Source organism: Bufo bufo, chromosome 1, assembly GCF_905171765.1.
Source record: "Bufo bufo chromosome 1, aBufBuf1.1, whole genome shotgun sequence".
Lineage (NCBI taxonomy): Eukaryota > Metazoa > Chordata > Amphibia > Anura > Bufonidae > Bufo > Bufo bufo.
In genome coordinates, this window is record NC_053389.1 from 17,804,506 (window position 1) to 17,831,331 (window position 26,826).

Here is a 26,826-nt window from a genome sequence, read left to right on the forward strand (position 1 = left end):
CCGTGACTGCCCAAATTAGTGAAGTGTGCAGTGATTCTAAGAGTGACGCCTGTCATCTACATGTTATACGGAATCCCAGTTTTATTTCACTACCAAAGCAGTTCTACACCACTATAGAGGCTCTCTGCAGCCAGGAAATAGACGTTTTTTAACACGATTTGCCGCGAATATATTCGTATTGAACCAAATTTTTTCCAAAAAATTTGGCGAACCGGCGAATCGAATTTTGGAAAAATTTACTCATCTCTAGTTATTGTGCAAAAGCAGTAAGACATTAACATAAAATAAGATACAATCATTAGTATTTCTGTCATCATGTCCACCGGATTTATAAAATGAACATAATACCACTCACTAAATGGAAAAAAAAAAATAAAAAAAAATTATAAAAATAGAGAAAAATACTTTTTTTTTTTCATTCCCATACAGAAAAATAACACAAAAAAGTAAATTACTGAAATCTCCTGCCAGCTTTTTCTGGAAACCCATTTGTATGTAGTACGACATGTATTTCTACTTGCTTTACCATTGCTTTGTATACAAGGACTTAAATTGACTAGTCACACAAGTTCAGCATAAATTCAAATTTTTACTAAAATCTTTGACAAATGATTAATTGTGACTTTGAGAGTGAATTGGTTTGTAAGCGCAATTCAATTTTTTTTTTTTTAAGGGGGCTGAAATTTCGGCAATTCAGTGTATACTGTACATGTTTGTATTCATTTTAGTCCATTCATTTATTTAGCAATCTGACAAACATAAAAGCTTTCAGTAATTAACAATATAGGTTAATAATTATTACAATTATTACACATGCCGCAGGGTCGAGCTTTTCAGAATCATTAGGAACAGTATGTAAAGATGTCAGGATATTTTATATGTGAGAACTAGTGCAGAGCAAAGAAGACGCTTACAGAGTTAACCCTGCTACATCAGTTTTCCTGGTGTATATGACAAGCGTTGTACATACTGGTGTGTAGAAGTGACCCGGAGTAGGTCGAGGACCGTGCTCTGATCTGATTACATGCATTATAATCTAGGTAAGCAGAATAATATCATATATTTATAATATGACTAATATCACTATGCAAAAATGAAATCTCCCGCTTCATAAAACAAATGACAAGAAGATAACATGAAAAAAAGAGGAAGTGAAGGACGAGTGAGCAGGAGGAAACTGCAATACAGAGGGATGTGAGGCAATGAGGGCGAGCAGAGGTAGGTGGTAACCAAAACTGTAAGACGTGGTGTGAGGGAAACTTCAGTAAGAGATCTGACAGGACATAAAAAGAAAAGAAAGAAAGAAAAAGAAAGGAAAAAAAGAAAGAATGAAAGAAAGAAAGAAAGAAAAAAAGAAAGAATCAATTGTCTACTCACTTCCCAGACATTTACAGACTGTTATTAGAAGAGGAGATGCTACACAATAGTGAACATGGCCCCATCCAAATTTTTTGGAGATGCTGCCATCAAGATCTAAATGAGTTACATTTTTTTACAAAAGCGGTAAAATGTCTCACTCATTACCTGATGTAGGATGTATGGTGAATAACATATGGAGCTATGTGATTTATCATTATTGCATTATATTAATTTACATTTTACACAGCACACCAACTTTTTATTTATTTATGCTTGTAGATAGATAGAAAAATAGATAGATAGATAAATAGATAGATAGATAGATAATAGATAGATAATAGATAATAGATAGATAATAGATAGATAGATAGATAGATAGATAGATAGATAGATAATAGATAGATAGATAGATAGATAATAGATAGATAATAGATAGATAATAGATAATAGATAGATAATAGATAGATAGATAGATAGATAATAGATAATAGATAGATAGATAGATAGATAATAGATAGATAGATAGATAATAGATAGATAGATAGATAGATAGATTGATAATAGATAGATAGATAGATAGATGATAGATAGATAGATAATAGATAGATAATAGATAGATAATAGATAATAGATAGATAATAGATAGATAGATAATAGATAGATAGATAGATGATAGATAGATAGATAATAGATAGATAGATAGATAGATAGATAGATAGATAGATGATAGATAGATAGATAGATAGATAGATAGATAGATAGATAGATAGATAGATATTACTTGGAAGAAAGATAAAAAAGAAAGAAAGAAAGAAAAAGAGAGAAATAAATTTTAGATTGAATACAGATTATTCTTTACATAGTACCATAGTTTGAAAAACTATATATATATATATATATATAATGCAGCCTATTATCATGCAAGGTTTTTCCAGATAAAAGCAAAAAACCCTTGAAGGTGAAGCCATTTGTCCCCTTCTTAGGGGCAGAAAATTCCAGAGAAACTTATTTTATGAAAGACTATTCTGTAAACATCTAGTAACTACAAGCTATACTATCACTACACTTCAGACATACAGGCCGCGTGTTGATCTCTCTAGTGAGTTCATCATTAGAGATGAGCGAATTTCAAAAAAATTTGATTCAGCCGGTTTGCCAAATTTTCCGAAAGGATTCAATACAAATTTATTTGTTTGTTAAAAGACAGTTATTTCCTGGCTGCAGAGAGCCTTTATAGTGGTGTAGTGCCTTGCAGAAACACACCTTGTAGTAACACGCATAGGGAGTCTGCTGTGGTGATGAAACAATACCGCTCTGAGAATCACTGCAGACTTCACTTATTTGGGCAGTCACGGGGCCAAAACTGACCAAATAACAGAAGTGTGAACTCAGCCTTACAGGTCAATGTTAGCACCAAGAAGAAGCGCACTTCTTTTACACCGTCGTCAGCTGATTCCACATAGATGTCTACAGAACCTGTTCTGTTACACGCTTATACAAGTACAGAGTGGAGAGGGTGTCAGCAGTAAGTTTGTGTTGACGTCACTGATTATTTTGCCCTTTCTCTGATCCGGCAGAACAATAACCTCCAAAAAAGAATTGTGTCTGTTGAGCATCCACCTTCACTCGGTCAGCATTTGGTCAGTAATCCATCAGTAGAGGATCAAAAACAGAGATGACACGTGAATGGAATATTTGCATGTCTTCTGTGTTTTGTACCCACTCCTGCTTTTGGCTGCCAAAATCCTGGCTGATCCACGCCTGATTCATCTTGACAAAGGTCAGTCTTTCCACATTTTGGGTGGACGGGAGAGTTCTCTTTGGGATAACTATGGCCCCCGCCACACTAAACACCCGCTCTGATGCCACACTACTGGCTGGGCAGGATAGCTTTTCCAGGGCAAACTCGGCCAGTTGCGGCCACAAATCCAGTTTGGCTGCCCAGTAGTCCAGTGTGTCTTCAATGTGCGGTGACAGGGTGCTGTCCAAGTATATCACCACCTGCTAGTTCAGGTTCTGCTCCAGGTCTAGCTGCTGCTGCTGGTGATTAGTTTCTTCACTAGGCGGGTTAAGAAAGCTGCTCATCATCGACTCTAGACTCAAGCTACTGCTGATGGAGCTGGTACTGCTCCTTCCCACCCACCCTGCCACAGCAGCCTTGGCAGTGAAATAAGAGCGCAGAGGGCCCCCTACGGTCAGACCTGCGAGAGTATGGACGATGGCACAGATAGGCAGCGGCCAACTGACTACATAGGATGTCTCTATAGTAGTTCAGTTTGTCCTCCCTCTCAGCGGGTGTAAAAAAATCCCCCATTTTGGACCGGTAGTGAGGGTCCAACAAGGTGGAGAGCCGGAAGTTATCCCTTTGCCGAATGGTGATAATTCGGCTGTCACTACCCAAGCAAGTGAGCATGCATTGTGCCATTTGCACGAGTGACTTGGAGGTACTCCCTGCCTCCATCTCCACTGCATATTGCAACGGTGTGCCTGGGTCATCTGCCTCATCTTCCTTATGTCTCTCTTGCTCCTTCGTCTGCTCCTGCTCCTCCTCTCCGGTTACCTGTGTAGAAAAACCACCCAATTCGCTACACATTGCTTGTGCTCCAATGTCCTCCTCCTCCTCTAGTTCAGCCCCACAAATCTCATGTGTCATGAGATGTAGGCGCCACGTCTCCAGTCCCCTAACCAGCTAGATTTACCAGCATCTGTTCCAGGATATAAAGCAGTGGAATTACGTTGTTCATCCCGTAGTCATGGCGACTGACAAATAACGTGGTCTCCTCAAAGTGCCTGAGCAACCGTCAGGTGTAACGCATGAGCTACCACTAGCTAACATCGAAGTTACACAGGGGAGTACCTCTGTCCACCTCTATCATAAAGAAATCGTTTATGACCTTTCTCTGTTCGTATAGTCGGCCCAACACATGGAGGGTGGAATTCCAACGGGTTGAAACGTCACATATCAGCCTATGTTGGGGGATGCTGTTCTGCCGCTGCAGCTCAAGGAGGGTGTGCTTGGCGGTGTACAAGTGGCTGAAGTGCATGCAAAGTTTTTTAGAATGTCTTGCAGATGGGTGGAAGACTTCAGGAACCGCTTAACAACCAGATTGAATACGTGCGCCATGCAGGTGATTGATTGCTGACGGAATTACTGATGAGGAGTAGGAGGACGAGGAGCAGGAGCATTAGGACCGGTAGATGATGGGAAGGACAGACAGCTCCCTTCGACTGAGATGGTGAAGCCATGACTGCAAGAAATCAGGTGTGTGCCACTGGCTCACCATGCGGTTGCTGCGGCAGGCTGGACCACTACATCGGAGCCAAGGTTCTCCCAGGCCACTTTATGGTGACACTGCATATGTTCACGCAGGGCCATAGTGCCAACATTGGCACCATGGCCACACTTCACCTTCTGCCCACAGATTCGGCAAATGGCCATGTTCACCTCCTCCGGCGGCTTAACAAAAAACTGCCACACCGCAGAGTGGGTGATTTTACCCCCAACACTTCGCACTGACTGACTGCTACGGCCGCTGCCTCCGTAAACCTGTGCACCACTACTTTCCGGGCAGGTAGGCTCCTGCGAAGTCGGTGGTCTACCCCGGGCACGTTTTTTCTCCCGACCTCGCACTGCTGCCACTCTGCTGACCCTCAGCCACGCTACCAACTTCCTGGCTCTGCTGCTGACCCACACTAAAGCTGCCACCCTCTTCTCCTGATGATGATGAAGCCCCTTCGTCACCCGGCTCCATATGCGATTGGCTACATCATTTTCGAGTACTGTCTGCATGTCACTGATGTCCTCCTCAATGGTCTCTGAGGCAGGAGCCTGACCGCTCGCAATACTAGCTCCCACGCCACTCTCCTTTTCACTATTTGCCTGCCAACCAGAGAAAACAGCGGATGTCTCTTCCACATGTTGTCTGGCGAGAAGCTGCTGACTGTCCTCTAGTAGCTCGTCCTCACTGTATAGTGGATCTGAGCCCACAGCATATATTACTTAAAAAATAGTGGTAGGTTGTGGTGGCTCACTAGCAAGTAGTTAAGGTATGGTGCTGCAAGCTCATATAGAGGGAATCACCCCACCCTCTCTTAAAAGGGAAATGTAGTAATAGAATAATGAGCGGGCACTCATACACTTGGCAACCAGATTGACATGTGCAGAAAATATTTATTAAATCCCCATAAAATACAAGTATTAAAATTTATAAGAACAATGTAGCAATAATATACAACATTACAGTCACATATATTGTTGTAGATAAGATCGACACTATATTCATATGACTCAATAGTGTTGATAAATTCAATAATATATATCACACCAAAAAACTTCAAGTATACGCTGTTATTTGTGAAGAGGGGGTATTATCTTCTAGCGCTCTATCCCAATTTGAAAAACTGAATGTCACTGAAAATGTTGTAGGTGTATTCACTGGGAGCGCAATATGTTCATAAAGTGTCCACAGGAATCCTGATAATGTGAAAAGTCTCTTATAGCATATCCTTTTAAAGTCGATATGAGCTTTGAATTGAAGAAAACTTTAAATCGATGTTTGGCTTACCGTCTAACGTCTGCTTTCTCCCTATTGCTTCAATGGAGCTTTAAATATTTGCCGGCTTATTCAGTCGCTCCATACAGCAAGCTGGTTTAAATTTTGCGGGAGTTGCAAAGATCGCAGGAGTTGCCACTCTGTTCCGCAATTTCCTTTGGTGCAGCTTTCGACGATAAGAATAGTTAATCCTTTACTGTAGAAATTTTCTTCTGTATGGCCAAACAGTATTATCGGAGGCTTTTCAATGCAGGTACATCACTTGTTTCACCATACGCGTTACGGGTAGATTCACTCTCCCTTCCTCAGTGGTCCACCCGTAACGCGTATGGTGAAACAAGTGATGTACCTGCATTGAAAAGCCTCCGATAATACTGTATGGCCATACAGAAGAAAATCTCTACAGTAAAGGATTAACTATTCTAATCTTCGAAAGCTGCACCAAAGGAAATTGCGGAACAGAGTGGCAACTCCTGCGATCTTTGGAACTCCTGCGAAATCTAAACCAGCTTGCTGTATGGAGCGACTGAATAAGCCGGCAAATATTTAAAGCTCCATTGAAGCAATAGGGAGACAGCAGACGCTAGACGGTAAGCCAAACATCGATTTAAAGTTTTCTTCAATCCAAAGCTCATATCGACCTTAAAAGGATATGCTATAAAAGACTTTTCACATTATCAGGATTCCTGTGGACACTTTATGAACATGTTGCGCTCCCAGTGAATACACCTACAGCATTTTCAGTGACATTCAGTTTCCCAGATTGGGATAGAGCGCTAGAAGATAATACCCCCTCTTCCCAAATAACAGCATATATTTGAAGTTTTTGGTGTGATATATATTATTGAATTTATCGACACTATTGAGTCATATGAATATAGTGTCAATCTTATCTACCACAATATATGTGACTGTAATGTTGTATATTATTGCTACATTGTTCTTATAAGTTTTAATACTTGTATTTTATGGGGATTTAATAAATATTTTCTGCACATGTCAATCTGGTTGCCATATATTACTTGTCTGGCTGAGAGAACAGAAGAGGACAGAGGCAGGTTGAGGACAGATGAGGGCACAGGGCTTCTCCCAGGCCATGCCAACTAAGGCTTGTGTCTAAAGAACCCACTGACTCTTGGCTGGGGGTGCCTGATGTCACTTGAAACAAAGTGGATGACCGAGTCAGCCATTCAAGAACCGCTGGGTTGCTGGTCAAGACACGACTGCTAGATAACATCGGGAGCTCAGGCCTCTTGCTGCGACTCCTGCTGCAATGGCCCCTTGCGCTGCTGTGACCTGTGCCTGCACCAGAAACATTTAGACCTCTGCCACTCCCCTGTGCAGGGCCTGGCATTTCTCTGTCTGACATACTGTTATATCAGATAAATAAATAAATACATAAATAAATAAGAAATTAAAACACCCCAAAAAAGTCTGTAATTTTTTCACTTCACCACACAATGGCTAATAATCCCTTTTTTCACTAATACACGCCAAAAAGGGCTTTAGAACATATAACTGCACCGCACAAGGGCTAATAAGATGCGAAAATATTTCCTAGCAATACACCCTGTTAATGGCTGTATCACACAGCACTTGCACCCCGATAACAAGCAGGGTTTGCTGGAATTACAGAGGTATCATCTATTGCAAACCTAAAAGCAGCAGAATAATTCCTCCCTATCCTTTCCCTACACCTAGACTAATATTTCCCTGAACTTGCAAATCTATATTTTAGCACAATGAAGTTTTTCCTAGCACTGTCCCTAGCGCCTGCTGATGTCTCTCCCTGCACTAAGCACACTGAGAAATGGCAGAATCCATTTATAGGGCTGTCACATCACAGGGGCTGGCTGGCTGCTGATTGGATGCATACATGGCATTGTGGGTGATCTCTCGTTCCCAGAGTTCTTTGCGCCATGTCCTAACATGTACAGCAGTCATTTAAGTTATTGAAAAAATGCAATTTGTTACCACGAAGCTTGAGGAAATTCTGATTCTTTGCAAATCTAATTTTTCCTGAAATTCAGATCGAATTCAACTTTGTCAACTTTGATTTGCTCATCTCTATTCACCTGTTTCATCTTCTTTTAGTTTATTAGTTTCTATGCTATTGGTTTCTATGCAACTGTCTCAAAGCTGAGGGTTTAAATGTTTCTGGCTTCTGCAGTGTGGTGCAGGTTATAGCACAAGATTGGTGTGCAGTAATCCTTGTATATTTCTTGTATTTTGTCCCTTGCCTAGTTTGCTTCTTGTCATGCAATAGTTTGCTCTTGTAGGTGCTCCAGTTCAGCCCTTGCTTCCAGTTGGCCTATTTTATGTTTGAATTTATGTAGCCTTGTTTCCAGGTCACTTTTCTCACTGTGGGTTTCCTATCTCTGGGCCTAATGCCCTTCTGTTGTTGATGATAGGGTCAGTATTGCAGATAAGGAAACCCTTTGGGGACACTGAGGGTCAAAAGTGTTTGCTTTCAATGTTTAAGGGCAGATGAGGGGAAAAATGTAGGGAAACCTAGAGTCACGGTCAGATATTGTCAGAGGGGAAATCTACAGTAGGTATTGTGGATCACTCTTCGATTTTCTAAACTACGTAAATAAGCATTTGAACCCTCTCCAGCTCTACTATGTCTGTCTTGTGCACAGTAGCCCAGAATTGCACAGAATACTCTATGGAGGAGATTTATCAAAACCTGTGCAAAAGAAAACTGGTTTAGTCGACTGAAATTCAAAGGTTAAATCTGATTGGTTTCTATGGGCAACTAAACCAGTTTTTCTTTGCACCAGTTTTTAATAAATCCCCCCCCCCCCCCGATATGTCTGACTAGTAATGTGAACAGTGATACAACTATGTTCTTGTCATGCAAATTTCTGTCTATGTTGATGCATTACCTGGTCCTATTAGCCTTGGCAGCAGCTGCCTGACACTAGATGCTATAGAATAGAAATGTCATCTAAAATTTAAAGGTTAAAATTAATCTAACAGGATCTGTCTAGATAACCTTCAACAGGACAGTGTCCAGTTGTGTTCTTTTACCGGGATGCAAGAACCCACATAAGAATATTGAGATCTGTCCGTGCAGAATATAGTGACAATAGAAACTGTCCAGTAACCAGCGTGATGATGAAATAATAGTGACATTATATTTCTTTGATTTTCTTTTCATAGAAGCTATAATCCTTACAACCAAAGGTTCATCTCAGTATCAAGAGGAGGCAGGTAAAGCTCAGCAGCATGCTGGTCAGTCTTGTGGTTCTCCTCCCTCTTTTCTGGAAAGGTAAGTATATCACACCGATATCTGGGTGACGAGAATCAGTTCTGTTCATGATTAAAGAAGAACTCCCGCAAAAAAATGTATTCCCTGACCTAGAGACATAGAAACATAGAATCGGTCGGCAGATAAGAACCATTTGGCCCATCTAGTCTGCCTAATATACTGAGTACTATGGATAGCCCCTGGCCCTATCTTATATGAAGTATAGCCTTATGCCTATCCCATGCATGCTTAAACCCCTTCACTGTATTTGCAGCTACCACTTCTGCAGGAAGGCTATTCCATGCATCCACTACTCTCTCAGTAAAGTAATACTTCCTGATATTACTTTTAAACCTTTGCCCCTCTAATTTAAAACAATGTCCTCTTGTAGCAGTTTTTCTTCTTTTAAATATTCTCTCCTCTTTTACCTGCTCGAAAGGTACATGTTTGTAATCTGTAGTGAATGTAATATTCTTACCAGTGGTAAGAAAACCTCCCTTTTGCTTCTCATCTGAGTCATGTGACCAGCAATCAGACTCTCCAACTGACACAGCATCTTATGTGTGGACAGGAAGTCAGTTTCCTTGTGCATTGCTATGGAAGACTCACTCTCAGTCTCATAGGAATAAATAGAGAAGTAACCGACTTCCTCTCCTGTGTCTGTTGGAGATCAGAGAGTTGGTCACAGATTACATGCACCATTTAGCAGGTCAGAGAATCAAAATTTTTGCGGGAGTTCTACTTTAATGAACAGTTGTCTTATTGCAGGAAGCTGAGATCTCGGGAGAGGAAATCCTATGGAGTAAGGCATGCACGTAGCTGTACTATAGATATGTGTTATAAATTTGAGCTCCTTGCCAAACAGCACCATAGATCATAGCTTCCTGGATCTCTATGAGAAGAGGACATGGAGATGCCTGCGAATTGCTGTCAGCAGTAAAACCTAAGAACATGTTTAACCTTGTTCAGGATGTGATCAAATTGGAGTTTTCCAGTCTCATCCCAGACATTGAAAAGGTAGTTTCATAGACCAAAGTAGATTCCCTATGATGACCACATAAATGTCATGCTGTAGTGTGGGAGGGAAACCCACACACCAAACATAGGAGGGAAAGGGAAAAGGAAATAAGGTCTGAAAACTAGGGAAGGAAGATGGACACCTCCTAGTGAAAACCCTAATCAAAGCCCTGACTGACTACCAGTGTGAACAGACCCCAGAGGTAGGTGAGTTTATACACAGGAAAACCTAAAGTCCTATCTAACCCTAAAGGACTGGTACTAATGACAGGAATAAGACATCCTGTGCCTCCAAAAGGAATGATGAATGGGAGTCTCCCAAAGGCCTAATACAAAACAACAAGAAATGCAACACACAAAAAAGCCAAAATACAAAGGGAAAGGTAGTACTTAACTTCCAAGAAGCTATGGCAGCACCAGAAACTCAGCCGAGATCTAAACACCAGCTCTGCACAGGTCCAACTGAAGACATAAAAAGCACAGCATTGTGGGAGAAACAACTAAAAATAGGGATGGTTAAATCACCACAATAGCAACACCTGGAGGTTAAGGGTATGGCCAGTACCAGAAACCACTGAGACGGCTATTGATCCACAAGGTAAACATGTCAAACCAAACCACGTGTTGCCAGTCTCAAAGATCTCCTGCTACTCACCGTCGCGGGGACGTCCATATGTCTCGGTACATCCGTGACAATAAACGTATCGGGGGTCAGACCACTGTGTCCCCCAAGTATCATAAGAACACTCCAAGAGTCCCCAAATACACAGAGCAGCAGGCTGAGCATGTGCACTGCCACTCCATCCATTCTCCATATAACTGGCAGGGTACGGCACTAAGCTATATTCCTGCAGCCCATACTGTGGATAGAAAATAAGCTGATCTTGTGGCACAACCCCTTTATCACGCCATGTAGCACCTTTCTATGGGTCAGTTCTCCAACCATAAAGTTTTTTGGGATAGAAGAGTCCAGAACATGTTTTCTCCACTTAATAGCAAAAGGAATGGGACCATTCATGACAGTGCCCCTTCTCTCTGAGGACTAGGGATGAGCAAATTTTTCAAAAATTAAATTTGGTGGGTTCGCCAAATTTCCCAAAAAGATTTGATTCGATTCGAATTTATTACTGATGAATTGAGTTAAAAAACAGCTATTTCCTGGCTACAGAGAGACTGTATAGAGGTGTAAAACACAGTGTCTTGCAGTAACACGCATAGGGAGTCTGCTGAAGTAGTGAAACAATACTGTGAGTCAGTATGACACACAGATGACAGGCGTCACTCTTAGAATTACTGCCCACTTCACTTATTTGGTCAGTTATGGGGCCAAAACTGACCAAATGACTCAATTGTTAACTCAGCCTTACAGGTCAATGTTAGCACCAGGTATAAAGACCGTGCAGAGGGCCAATATCCTACTATAGTGTGAAAGAGCACACTCCTTTTACACCGTCGTCAGCTGATTCCACATAGATGTCTACAGAACCTGTTCTATTAAATGCTTATACAAGTAGAGTGGAGAGGGGGTCAGCAGTAAGTTTGTGTTGACTTCACTGTTTATTTTGCCCTTTCTCTAATCCGTCAGAACAATAACCCCCAAAAAACGGATTCTGTTTGTGGAGCATCCGCCTTTGGTCAGCATTTGGTCAGTAATCCCTCAGTATTGCTAAAGCAAAAAAAACAGGAGTGAATCCAAAACAGAGATGAGACGTGAATGGAATACTTGCATGTCTTCTGTGTTTTGTACCCACTCCTGCTTTTGGCTACCAAATCATAAGCCAATTCTGATGCAAAATAGGCACCATGTCATGCAGGCCTTACAGATGTTACATAGACAGGATCCGTTGTGCGTCTGTGACAGATCAGAAGATGAGTCAAATAAATGATGATTTCAGCCAGGCCGCAAGGCAAAATAATGGCCCAGTGGGGAGGGTGGAAACAGCATGAGAAGTCCACAGAGTGGTCCTATGACATAGTGGTGAGGTGGAAGCAGCATGGGGAGACTACAGAGTGGCCCAATGACAGAGTCTAGAGGTGGCAACAGCATCAGGAGGAGGCCACAGAGTAGCACAATGACAGTGTGGAGATAGTTGCAGCATCAGGAGGCCACAGAGTGGCACAATGACAGAGTGTGGAGGTGGCGGTAGCAGCAGCAACAGGACGAGGCCACAGGGTGGCACAATGACAGTGTTGATGTGGCAGCATCAGAAGGCCACAGAGTGGCACAATGACAAAGTGTGGAGGTGGCGGCAGAAGCAGCAGAATCAGGAGGAGGCCACAGTGTGGCACACTGACAATGTAGAGGTGGAAGCAGCATCAGGAGGGCACAGAGTGGCACAATGACAGAGTGTGGAGATGGCGGCAGCAGCAGCATCAGGAGGAGGCCACAGAGTGGCACAATGACAATGTGGAGGTGGCAGCAGCATCAGGAGATCACAGAGTGGTACAATGACAGAGTGTGGAGGTGGTGGCAGCATCAGGAGGAGGCCACAGGGTGTCACATCAACAGTGTGGATGTGGCAGCAGCAGCATCAGGAGGCCAAAGAGTTGCACAATGACAGAGTGTGGAGATGGCAGCAGCAGCATCATGAGGAGGCCACAGGGTGGCACAATGTCAATGTGGAGGTGGCAGCAGCATCAGGAGGTCACAGAGTGGCACAATGAAAGAATGTGGAGCTGGCGGCAGCAGCAGCATCAGTAGGAGGCCACAGGGTGGCACAATGACAGTGTGGAGGTGGCGTCAGCAGCAGCATCAGGGGGAGCTCACAAGGTGGCACAATGACAGTGTGCAGGTGGCAGCGGCATCAAGAGGCCACAGAGTGGCACAATAACAGAGTGCGGAAGAGGCGTCAGCAGCCTAAAGAGGAGGCCACAGGGTGGCACAATGAAACAGTGGAGGTGGCAGCAGCATGAGGAGACCACATAGTGGCACAATGACAGAGTGCGGAGGTGGCAGCAGCAACATCAGGAGGAGGCCACAGGGTGGCACAATGACAGTGTGGAGGTGGCAGCAGCAGCAGCATGAGAAGACCACAGAGTGGCACAATGACAGAGTGTGCAGGTGGCAGTAGAAGCATCAGGAGGAGGCCACAGAGTGGCACAATGACAGTGCGGGAGTGGCAGCAGCATCAGGAGGCTACAGAGTGGCAATGTGACATAGTGTTGTGTTAGCAGCAGCATCAGGAGACCACAGAGTGGCAAGGTGACATCAGGAAGTAATATCAGGAAGTATTACTTTACTGAGAGAGTAGTGGATGCATGAAATAGCCTCCCTGCAGAAGTGTTAGCTGCAAATACAGTGAAGGAGTTTAAGCATGCATGGGATAGGCATAAGGCCATCCTTCATATAAGATAGGGCCAGTGGCAATTCATAGTATTCAGTATATTGGGCAGACTAGACGGGCCAAATAGTTCTTATCTACCGACACATTCTATGTTTCTATGTGTAGAGGTGGCAGCAGCATCAGGAGACCACAGAGTTGCAAGGTTACATATTGTGGAGGTGTCGGCAGCATCAAGAGACCACAGATTGGCAAGGTGACTAGTGATGAGAGGCGGGGGCTATATTCAAATTTGCGATATTTCACATATATTTGGGCGAATATTCAACATATATTTGCGAATTCAAGATTATTTTCTTGATTGTGAAAAATCGTCAATGTAATATTCACGTAATGCGCGTGAAATACAGGTGTGGGTCACTTTTGCTACATTTTCCAAGCTGCTAGAAGTTTCCTGAGACTGGAGAAAATGGTTGGCACAGCAAAGCATGAAAAATGGCTTTATATGCAGTTAGAGTGCTCCAATATATTCACGATTGGGCTAATCGGCACAAAATATGTGAATATTTTGGTGCAATATGTGAAACTTCACATTTTAGCACGTCTGCATGTATGTATGGACAGCAGAACTATCACACTACCTAACACACTATATCTAATATAGTGTGACTAAACTATTTATCTAATGTAGCGTGGAAAGCACAGAGCACAACAATGACACTGCTGTCTCTCTCAGAACTTTAAAGGGATTCTGTCACCAAGTTTTAGGTTATAGAGCTGCGGACATGCACAGCTAGATCGCCGCTAGCATGTCCGCAATATACCTGTCCTATAGGGCTGTGTGCTTTTATTTTCTTTAAAAAAGAATTTTAGAGATATCTAAATTCGTCTTGTTAGGTGACCAAGGGGCTGTACGAACCTTCCTGGTGCCCAGCCATGCCCGTCTGTGAAGGAGCCCAGCACCGCCTATGTCCTCCGAATCTCCTCCTTTCGTCGCCGTTAGATAGCCGTAATCTCGCGCATCGCAAGATTACGGCTATCTATCGATGACGAAAGGAGGAGATTCGGAGGACATAGGCGGTTGCTGGGCTGCTTCACAGGCGGGCGTGGCTGGGCACCAGGAAGGTTTGTACAGCCCCTTGGTCACCTTACAAGTCTAATTTACATATCTCTAAAATCTTTTTTTAAAGAAAATAAAAGCACACAGCCCTATAGGACCGGTATATTGAGGACATGCTAGCGGCGATCTAGCCGTGCATGTCCGTATCTCAATAGCCTAAATCTTGGTGACAGAATCCCTTTAAAAACTATAGAAAATGGCTGCTGGGGAGGTTCTTATATAGTAACAGGTAGGCAACTTTACTTTTGGTTGCTAGGGATGTTGCTAAGCTCAGACAAAGACATTGCAGCCTTCTCATTGGCCCACAAGCAAAAACGGAGGTTACTGATGAAACAAAATATAGAATTTTTGAAATTACAAATATATATCAATATATTCTAAATATTCGCAAATTCTCAAAGTGCCGATATTCGCGATTAATATTCGCAATTCGAATATTCGCACCCAACACTAAAGGTGACATAGTGTGGAGGTGGCAGCAGCATCAGGAGACCACAGAGTGGCAAGGTGACATCGTGTGGAGGTGGCAGCAGCATCAGGAGGCCACAAAGTGGTACAATGACAGAGTGTTCAGATGGCGGCAACAGCAACATCAGGAGGAGGCTACAGGGTGGCACAATGACAATTTGGAGGTGGCAGCAGCATCAGGAGGCCAAAGAGTGGCACAATGACAGGGTGTGGAGGTGGTGGCTGCAGCAGCATTAGAAAGAGGCCACAGGGTGACACAATGACAGTGTGGAAGTGACGGCAGCAGAAGCATCAGGAGAAGGCCACAGGGTGGCACAACGACAGTGTGCAGGTGACAGCAGCATGAGGAGGCCACAGCGTGGCACAATAACAAAGCGTGGAGGTAACGGCATAAGGAGGAGGCCACAAGGTGGCACAATAACAGAGTGGAGGTGGAAGCAGCAGCAGCATGAGGAGATCACAGAGTGGCACAATGACAGTGTGGAGGTGGCAGCACAACCAGCATGAGAAGACCACGGATTGGCACAATGACAGAGTGTGGAGGTGGCAGCAGAAGCATCAGTAGGAGGCCACAGGGTGGCACAATCACAATGTGGGAGTGGCAGCAGCATCAGGAGGCCACAGAATAGCAATGTGACATAGTGTTGCTGTAGCATCAGGAGACCACAGAATGGCAAGGTGACATAGTGTGGAGGTGGCAACAGTATAAGGAGACCACAGAGTGGCAATGTGACATAGTGTGGAGGTGGCATCAGCATCAGGAGACTACAGAGTGGCAAGGTGACATAGTGTGGGGAGGTGGGTGGCAATACCAGTAGGAGCTGAAGATGGTGGGTAAAGGAAGGAGCACTTGGCATCAGATGTGTGGCATCAGGAGGGTGGCAGCATCAGAATAGTAGCTGAGGCAGGTAGCCAGAAGAAAGCGGTCTCTTTTGTCAAAGTGTTGGCGTGGCACCATGGATGATCTAGTCTGATGCATAATGCATTGGTGGGTGGAAATCCTGGCTGATCCACACCTGATTCATCTTGACAAAGGTCAGTCTCTCCACATTTTGGGTGGACAGGTGAGTTCTTCTTGGGGTAACTATGGCCCCCGCTGCACTAAACACCCGCTCTGATGACAGTTGTGGCCACAAATCCAGTTTTGCTGCCCAGTAGTCCAGCAGATCTTCAATGTGGGGTGTCAGGGTGCTGTCCAAGTATGCCACCACCTGCTGGTTCCGATCCTGCTCCAGGTTTAGCTGCTGCTGCTGCTGGTAAGTAGTTTCTTCACTAGGCAGGTGAAGAAAGCTGCTCATCAGTGACTCTACACTCAAGTTGCTGCTAATGGAGCTGGAACTGCTTTTACAGCAGCCATAGCAGAGTAAAGTGAGCGCAGAGGGCAGACCTGCGAGAGGATGGACGATGGCGCAGATAGGCAGCGTTCAACTGACTACATAGGATGTCTCTATAGTAGTTCAGTTTGTCCTTCCTCTCAGCGGGTGTAAAAAAGGCCCCCATTTTGGACCGGTAGCGAGGGTCCAACAAGGTGAAGAGCCAGAAGTCATCCCTCTGCTGAATGTTAACAATTCGGCTGTCACTACACAAGCAAGTGAGCATGCATCGGGCCATTTGTGCAAGTGACTCGGAGGATCTACCTGCCTTCATATCCACTGCATACTGCCATGGTGTGTCTAGGTCCTCTGCCTCGTCTTCCTTATCGCCCTGTAGCTCCTCATGCTGCTCCTCCTCTCCTGTCACATGTGTAGAAAAAACACCAATTTCGCTACACATTGCTTGTGCTGCAATGTTCTCCTACTCCTCCAGTTCAGCCCCCACAGGGCTCATGTGGCCATGAGATCTAGGCACCATGTCTCCAGTCCCCTATCCAGCCAGATTTACCAGCATCTGTTTCAGGACATGAAGCAGTGGAATGACGTTGTTCATCCCGTAGTCCTGGGCGACTGACAAATAACGTGACCTCCTCAAAGGGCCTGAGCAAACGGCAGGTGTCAAGCATGAGCTGCCACTAGCTGACATCAAACTTACATAGGAGAGTACTCCTGTCCGCTTGGATCGTCAAGAAATTGTTTATTGACTTTCTCTGTTCGTACAGTCGGTCTAACATATGGAGGGTGGAATTCCAACCGAAAACGTTACATATCAGTCTATGTTGGGGGATGCCGTTCTGCCGCAGCTTAAAAAGGGTGTGCTTTGCGGTGTACAAGTGGCTGAAGTGCATGCCAAGTTTCCTGGCCATTTTTAGTATGTCTTGCAGATGGGTGGAAGACTTCAGGAACCGCTTTACAACCAGATGGAACATGTGTGCCATGCAGGGCGCATGGCTCAGCCCTCCTTGATGCAGCTCTAACACCATGTCCTTCCTATTTTGGGTCACCATGGTTCCGAATTTTAGTTGTCGCAGAGAAAGCCAGGATTCTATTTCTTAATGAAGGACACGGAGCAGTTCCTCCCCTGTGTGACTCAGTTCGTCCAGGCAAACGAGGTGCAGGACAGCGTGACACGGCCGTGCCCTGCACATGTGGTATGCTGGAGGGGCACTGTGAATTGTCCCTGCAGTGGAGGCTGAGAACACGGTGGAGGATGAGGAGGCAGAGGCAGACATTGTCGCAGGACCAACGGCGTGAGAACGTGGAGGCGGAAGCGGCGTCACCTGGCCAAGTTGCTGGTGTGGCTGTGCAGGAAACACATTCACCCAGTGGGCAGTAAAGGACATGTTTTTCCCTGACCGTAGTTACAGCTCCACACGTCGACCCTGACGTGCACTTTGGCAGACACTGACAGACTCAAGGACTGGCCCACCTTCTGTTCTACATGTGTGCAGGGCTGTAACTGCCTTTTTGGCAATGAAATGATGGCTTTGGACTCTCCACCTCGGCTCGGCACAAGCCATCAGTTCTCTAAAAGGTGCATAGTCCACCACTTGGAAAGGGAGGGACTGCAGCACCAGGAACTTGGCCAGGAGCACATTCAGCTTCTGCACCGTTGGATGAGTGCATGCATACTGTTGTGTCTTGGCAATCGCTTCAGTGATCGATTGCTGATGGAATGACTGACGAGGAGTAAGAGGAGGAGCAGGAGCATCAGGACCAGCAGATGATGGGAAGGACAGACAGCTCCCTTTGGCTGAGGTGGTGGAGCCTTGACTTCCTGACATCGGGTGTGTGCTACTGAGTGATACAGCGGTTGATGCGGCTGGCTGGACCACCACATCGGAGCCATGGTTCTCATAGGTTACTTTATGGTGACGCTGCATATGGTTGACGCAGGGCCATGGTGCCAACATTGGCACCCAGGCCACGCTTCACCTTATGCCAACAGATTCTACAAATTGCCATGTTCACCTCCTCCGGCGGCTTAACAAAAAACTGCCACACCGCCAAGTAGGTGATTTTACCCCCAGCACTCCGCACTGACTGACTGTTACCCCCGCTGCTTCCGTGAACCCCTGCAGAACTACTTTCTGTGCAGGGTGGCTCCTGTGAAGCGGGTGGTCTGCCCCGGGCACATTTGGCTCCCGACCTACCACTATTGCCACCTTGCTGACTCCCGGCCACGCCACCGACTTGCTGGTTCCGCCGCTGTCTCACGGGCAATCTGCCACCCTCTTCTCCCGATGATGATGAAGCACCTAATTCACCCTGATCCCAAGTGCGATCATCTACATCATGATCATCGAGTACTGTCTGCACGTTACTGATGTCTTCCTCAACCGTCTCTGGGTCAGGAGCCTGACCACTCGCAACACCAGCTCCCACACCACTCTCCTGAGGTGGTGGAAGGAACAAAGAAAAAATGTGGGGGATTCAATCAGCACAACCCTATATGCAGGTGCACATCGCTATGGCGAATTACATATACAAAGATAAAGATAAAGACACAAATGCAATAGCACTCTGCAACCAGCATTCTGCCCTGCCTCTATGCTGGATGAGGCATTGGTGTACATTTTGGCCAAAGCGTAATAAGCCACTCACGTTGGTACTTGCATCCCTGGATCCGATGAAAGCTGTAATGGCACCGGACGGGGTTAAAAGCAGAGTGTGCTTGGCCTGCATGCTGCACCTGCATTCCCTGGACTTTGTGTGGCTGTCATGGCCCACAAACAGGTAGGAACTAGTGTTAGAGACCACTACATAGAGGCGACCTTGACGTGGTGAGTGGCTTATTACGCTTTGGCCAAAATGTACACCAATGCCTCATCCAGCATAGAGGCAGGGCAGAATGCTGGTTGCAGAGTGCTATTGCATTTGTGTCTTTCACTATCACACTAGTGTTGATCGCGAATATTCTATTTGCGTTTTTTTTTGTGAATATCGGCACTTAGAGAATTTGCGAAGATGTAGAATATAGTGCTATATATTCGCAATCGCGAATATTCTATATATTTTTTTTTTCATCAGTAACCTATCTTCTTGCTTATGGGCCAATGAGAAGGCAGCAATGTCTTTGTCAGAGCTTAGCGACATCCCTAGCAACCAATAGGAAAGTTGCCGACCCCTTACTAGATAAGAAAGTTCCCAGCAGCCATTTTATGCAGTATTTTTGCAGTTCTCAGAGAGAGAGAGCAGTGACCTTGCTGTGCTCTGTGCTTTCATCTGGATCCTATTCCTTATCCAATTACATTATATAGTTAGTTAGTTAGCTTATATATATAATGCAGATAGTTAGTGGAAGATAGTCAGTGTAGGTTAGATCGTGAGTGATATAGTGTAGCTGATAGGTTCCAGTGCAGGGTGTTAGGTAGTGTGATAGGAATTACTGTTTCAATACATACATGCTACAGACATGGTGCTGTGATGTCACAACAATACTTAGTGCACCAATTAGTGATATCTACTCAGACCTGATTAAATGTGAAGTTCCACATATTGCGCAAAAAATATGCGTATCATTAGTGTCATTTTGCGCGATAGCAAAAATAATGACTGGAGATCACGAATTCTAGAATTTGCTAATTTATTGCGAATATTAAGCGAAAAATTTGAGAAATATCGCGAGAACGAATATTGCCTATGCCGCTCATCACTATAATACATGCCAAAAACGGCTTTAGAACATATAACTGCACCGCTAAACAGCAAATATATATTTTTTTGCCACTAATACACATCAAAAAGGGCTGTAATTTTAGCACTTCACCACACAACGGCTAATAAGCTTTTTTTTCCTACTAATACAAGCCAAAAAATGCTTTAGAACATATAACTGCACCGCACAAGGGCAAATAAAAGATGTAGAAATATTTCATTGTAATAAACCCTGTTAATGGCTGTATCAAACAGCAGCGATGAGCGGCAGGGGCAATATTCGAATTCACAATATTTCGCGAATATTTGTGTGAATATTCATCATATATTCGCGAATTCGAGAATTCGTGATCTCCAGTCATTATTTTCTTGATTGTGAAAATCAGCAATCTGAAAATTTGCGATACGAAAATTTGCGATCAACACTACTATAGGCAACTTTCCTATTGGTTGCTAGGGATGTTGCTAAGTGTCGATTTTTGCAATAAATTTGCAATAAATTAGCAAAAAAAATAATTTGCGATTAGAATATTTGTAAATACGAATATATAGCACCATATTCTAAATATTCGCAAATACTCAAAGTAGCGATATTCGCGATTAAAATTTGCGATTCGAATATTCGCGCTCAACACTATCAAACAACACTTGCACCCCAATAACAAGAACGGTTTGCTGGAATTACAGATCTGTATAATGGCGATTTGGATCCCCAGTCAGTGCAGCAAGGTGTAATAGGATTGTTCCTATTACCCAGGCTGTAACCTCCCCTACTGAACCCTGTTCTACATAAATGCTGTGACATGATTCCTCCCTATCCTTTCCCTACTCCTTGAATAATATTTCCCCGAACTTGTAAATCATTTTTTCAGCACAATGAAGTCTTTCCTAGCACTGTCCCTAGCGCCTGCTGACCTCTCTCCCTGCACTAAGTGCACTGGAAAATGGCAGAATCCAAGATGGCTGAGGCTATTTATAGGGCTGTGACATCACAGGGCTGGCTGGCTGCTGATTGGCTGCTTGCATGGCATTGTGGGTGATCCCGCCTTCCCAGAGTTCCTTGCTCCATGTCCTCACACGTGCAGCAGCCATTTTAGGAAAAATTTTTGATTTGTTACCGTGAAGTGTGAGGTCATTTGATTCGGTTTGAATAGAATTTTCCTGAAATTCGGATCGAATTCCACTTCGTCAACTTCGATTCGCTCATCTCTACTACCTGTAATTACAGTTTGACTAATTAAGAAATAGAAGCTCAGTCAGTATCTCTGTGGATTATGTGATACATGTAGTAGCTGATATGTCATGTCATCCTCTATCCTTCTACAGGTATCACCGGCCAGAATTCTCTCTATACTATTGAAGTGAATTCCAGTGTCAGTGTACAGGAGGGTCTCTGCATCACGATTCCTTGTAAATTCACTGCTGACGGTAAAAGTACATTCACAGATCCCTTTGTTTACTGGAAACGTTCTGGTTCTAACGATGTCGTAGCCACTAATAATAATCCAGATACTGTGCAAACAAACTTCCATCTGACGGGAAACCCAGATTCTGGGGACTGCACCCTGACATTATCTAATACCGCAGAAGGCGATGCGGGGACATATTACTTTAGATTTGAAGGCAACAAAGGCAACGGTCCGAATTTTAGTTATAGTAGAGCACCAACCACTATCACTGTGACAGGTAAGTGAATATATCATATCCCCTGATACAGCCGGGATCTATATGTGCTCCACCCTATGTAACCTTGCTGCACATCTCATGACAAATTATTGTGTTACAAGAAGAATACTCTGCACCTCATGAAGTAGATGCGACGCTCTGCAGTATGTATGATGCAGTCTAATTTATTTCACAATGACATTTACAGGCTACGTCCATTTACAAACCATATTGATCCAGAACATCTCAAATAAAATCAAAAATGAAGCAGACTTGCCAAAATTCTAGGGACAAAAATAAAATAAAAATACTACCGTTTTGTGTCTACAGCTCCTCTGCAGATCTATATGTCTCCATGGATTCAGACTGTAGACAAACCCTATATAAGCTCACACTGGTCATACAGTAAAAGAGGGTGTAAAGACCAGCACAATAGTCACAGTACCTCTTGTAAGGACCATCAGCTGTATGAGGGGGGGTAGGTGAGGAGGGGACGTCACTTTGTAAAAAAAAAGCCAGAGAGAAAAATAAGATGGACCCTAAAACCTGAATATAACCTTTATGTTTTCTCACATGTTGCATATATTGAAAATGAGGGTCCCTTTCTCAAGTAGGTTACGGGCAGGGTTGCCAACCTAATTTTTTTTTTCTGGACAATTTATACAAAAATCATGGACAGTCAACATTTTTTATGGACGCATTTTAATATTTATAAAGATTAGAAGTAATAGTTTACCAGAGTTTACTGTGAAGTCTAAAATGCTGACAATTACTATCAAAGTCACCTGCTCAAGTACCACCAACCTCCCAAAAAATTACAGACACGTCTAATTGTTTTTCACAGACACTGCAAAAAAGTCCCTATTTTTACAGACTGTCTAGGAATTTCTGGACGGTTGGCAACCCTGGTTATGGGGCCCAATGTCACACCCTCCAGCACAACCTTCTATCCCAATTCCTCATGGAAACCCCAAATGTCCATTTTGGTCATATTGGTATAATTCCCTAAACTATGAAGGACCCATGTCCATCCCTACCTTTCCCTTTGGCTTGACATATTCTGAGACGTGTGGCACGAGATGACCATTGCAGCCCGTCAAGGGTTTTGTTAGCGTGTTGTCATACGGTATTCAACTGGTTTTGTGAGAAATTGAAATCTTTAACCAAAGTTAAGCAAAGGTGAAGCTGGGACTCTGAAAATTAAATATAAAAAAATAAAACCATGACAGACATATGTAGACAACAATTTAATAGTCCATTTGTTCCTGGTTCCACTTGTTTTATGCCTCAGAATATATAAACTTCTTAGATAATTTTACTACTAGGAACCTCAGATATTAAAATAGGTAAAAAAATGAATGTCTCAATTTAATAATAGAATCAAAATGGAGGCATAAATAAGGCGGCCATTTCTGATGATGATATGAATATACATATTAATAAGAAAAAATGTGGGGAATTGAGTCAGCAGAACCCGTATGTAGGTGCACATCACTATGGCGAAATACATATACAAACGGAAAATGCAAATGTGATCGCACTCTACATCCAGCATTCTGCCCTGCCTCCATGCTGGATGAGACATTGGTGTACATTTTGGCCAAAGCGTAGTAAGCCACTCACCACGTCAAGGTCGCCTCATTTGAGTGGTCCCTAACACTAATGTCTCATCCAGCATGGAGGCAGGGCAGAATGCTGGATGTAGAGTGCGATCACATTTGCATTTTCCGTTTGTATATGTATTTCGCCATAGTGATGTGCACCTACATACGGGTTGTGCTGACTCAATTCCCCAAATTTTTTCTTATTAATATGTATATTCATATCATCATCAGAAATGGCCGCCTTATTTATAGCATTTGTAGCATATATTGGAGGTGTGGCAATCTCCTTTGAGTCATGCACACCTGACCAGTCAATCTGTCCTGGAGGCTGGTTTTAAAGTCAGTATAAAACTGAGTCTGCTTATATAGAACCTACCAGTGGCCATTTTGGCTCCAGGAGAAGTATATGGTGGGCTCAGCATGCATGTTGGTACTTGCATCCCTGGATCCGATGAAAGCTGTAATGGCACCGGACGGGGTTAAAAGCAGAGTGTGCTTGGCCTGCATGCTGCACCTGCATTCCCTGGACTTTGTGTGGCTGTCATGGCCCATAAACAGGTAGGAACTAGTGTTAGGGACCACTCAAATGAGGCGACCTTGACGTGGTGAGTGGCTTATTACGCTTTGGCCAAAATGTACACCAATGTCTCATCCAGCATGGAGGCAGGGCAGAATGCTGGATGCAGAGTGCAATCACATTTGCATTTTCCGTTTGTATACATATTAATAAGTTCTTCAGTTTTCCCTCTAAACAGTGAAAAAAATTATTAATTTGTGGATTCACAAAATGTTTCCCATCATACACACCTAGGTCATGGTCATACCATAATGTTATTTGGCTTGGCAGCAGCTTCCTGATGCTTCTGTATTTTAGTTTTACCCGAACATTTTATTTTTTAATTGTGTTACAGCTATGATCTGATCTGTGATTAAACCCTTTATGTGGATTCATAATTATTCCTGCTGGATACAAGTAGATCAGAGGAATTATTATACATCTTGTATCACTGATTGATTATTCCATATGTAGGTCTCACAGAAGAACCGGTGATCTCAGATATTGGGACAGTGATTGCTGGAGTAAATAAGACATTGACCTGTGCTCCTCCTGGGAACTGCTCTGCCACATCCTTACATTTCCAATGGAAGAAGAGTAATGTGACTGGTACCTGGAAGACTTCATCTACAATAACATTTACCCCATCTACAGATGATGACCAGAAAACCATCACATGTCAGATGACTAATGCCAAGGGAACGACAACTCAAAAAACCATTCTCCTTCATGTCTACAGTAAGTACATGTTAGCTTTGCAAATAGCCTTCTCCAGGGTTCAGTACCAGAAGATCCTCTGGGGGGTCCAGACTGTTACACAACATGGGCCAGAGTAGTGCAGCAGAAGACAACAGGTAATAGACAGGTGTCTTCACATGACCCTGAATTAGCCCCCATTTCAAGAACGCAGCTCTTTATGGCCAGATGAGACTGCGGTGCCTGATAACAGGGTGACACTTACTAGAGTACGAGACTGGGGAAAAATCTATAAAATAAGAACATAAAGGTTATGGGTTTCGTCCTTTCTTTCTTTCTCTCTCTTTTTCTTTCTTTCTTTCTCTCTTTTTCTCTTTCTTTCTTTCTCTCTCTCTCTCTTTATTTATTTCTCTCTTTCTTTCTCTATTTTTCTCTGTTTCTCTCTCTCACTCTTTCTCTCTTTTTCTTTCTTTCTTTATCTCTATCTCTCTTTCTCTCTTTTTGTTTCTTTCTTTCTTTCTTTCTTTCTTTATCTCTATCTCTCTTTATCTCTATCTCTCTTTCTCTTTCTTTCTTTCTTTCTTTCTTTCTTTCTTTCTTTCTTTCTTTCTTTCTTTTCTTTCTTCCTTTCTTTCTTTCTTTCCTTTCTCTCTTTCTTTCCTTTTATTTTCTTCATTTGTTCCTGTTTTTGGTGAATAAATAGAAAGAAAAATAAGAAAAACCTTAAGGGGTCATTTACTAATGTGAAATATGCCTACGTTAGGCGGATTTAAGTGTAGTTGATGGCAAAACGGTTAGTTGCGCCACTATCTGCAACTTTGCCCCACTTACGTCAGATCTAAAATTGTGGGTGTGACGTGGGTGGGGAAGGGGACGAGACGGCAGGCCTGTCTCATTCATCATTTTCTATGCCTGTTTTAGGGGTAGAAAATGGTCTAAATGCAAGACAGCAAGGAAGCCGTCTTGCATTTAGAACTGACGCTGGATACGCAGAAGTTATGGACAGGCCGGTGCCTCTACATATGCAGTGACCAGGAACGGGTTTGCTGATGCCACTTTTAGTGCAGTGGCCGGGTCAGGTGGATAATATATCCTGTATTTGTCATGACACCAATTGCAGCGTGCGCAGGGTACTACCCCAGGGCCCTTCCAAGGTGTTATAACGCACGTCCCAGATTAGGAATGCCAGAGTGGTGTAATGGGCTATAATGTCTCTATAGTTTTGTGGTAGTTGTGTCACAGTGTCTCCTACCTGGCTACGGCTGGACTCCTGGCTCCTGGCTCACTTGCAATAAATTTGAGTGTAGTGATAGTAGGATTAATAGAGGAATTTTGCAGAAGAAATGATGTCCACACCTTTAGATTAAGTTCAATCGTTTCTTTACTTGAAATAACTTTCATCCAAGCAGTATACAGCTTTGATCTTTTTTTTTTTGAGGTACATATAATTTATAGTTTATTTTTTATTTTTTACCCGGTGGTAAAAATAACACAACTTATGTTAAACAGGTTGTTACGATTGTGGAGTACTGCATATTTATTTTGTAAGATAAATTATTAAATAACATAATGAACATTTGTTTAATTTCTTTTCTTTTATGGGGAACAGACTTTTTTTTTAAATCAAACTTTATTACATTTCAAAGTACTTGTTCCTGTTCCCTGGGGATCTTGAAGCAGCGATCATTTGAACGCTTCTATAATGCTTTGCAATTCATAGTATTTCAAAGCATTACAGCTTGTCAGTGTTAACCTGACAGGTAAACTATTAGGCTTTGCCTAGTCAAATGTTTATGGCAGAAGTGGGGATGGCATTGTTAGGCTGTCATTGTAACGTATAACCCCCCCCCCCCATGCTAATGTATCATCTGGGTCAATAAGCTATCAGAGGGAGCCCTCTCCGTCTGTCAAATACCTAAGATGCTGTAGTGACTATTGACCATGGCATCTAAGAGTTTAAACAATCAATTTTGGGTTTGCCAATTTTTATTGTATTTTCATACGTTTGTAAATAGCCATGGACATTATAAAATAACATCACAGGTGTAATATTGGAATGAAACAGTCACAAATAGGACTAGCATGTACAAAACGTGGCCGGCATGGACAGGTAACAAGCAGGGTTAAACAATTGTACTGGTTTAAGATAACAGTATGACATGAATACCTAGGCACAGATCATGTGTTATGAGTTAGGGATTTTCTAGTGCACGAACATCTTAAT

General features: G+C 43.3%; 1 protein-coding gene across 4 annotated transcripts in view; it reads left to right on the plus strand.

The window, feature by feature from the left end:
* The window catches only part of LOC120991910 (sialic acid-binding Ig-like lectin 14), a 96,012-nt gene that overhangs the window by 27,195 nt on the left and 41,991 nt on the right, over positions 1-26,826 (plus strand). For all 4 annotated transcript variants that reach the window (XM_040420650.1, XM_040420657.1, XM_040420643.1 and 1 more), the window contains 3 exons: positions 9,078-9,186; positions 21,408-21,767; positions 24,381-24,644. In XM_040420650.1, coding sequence (XP_040276584.1) covers positions 9,144-9,186; positions 21,408-21,767; positions 24,381-24,644 — 667 coding nt within the window. In that variant the 5' untranslated portion in view covers positions 9,078-9,143. The remainder of the gene's footprint in view (positions 1-9,077; positions 9,187-21,407; positions 21,768-24,380; positions 24,645-26,826) is intronic.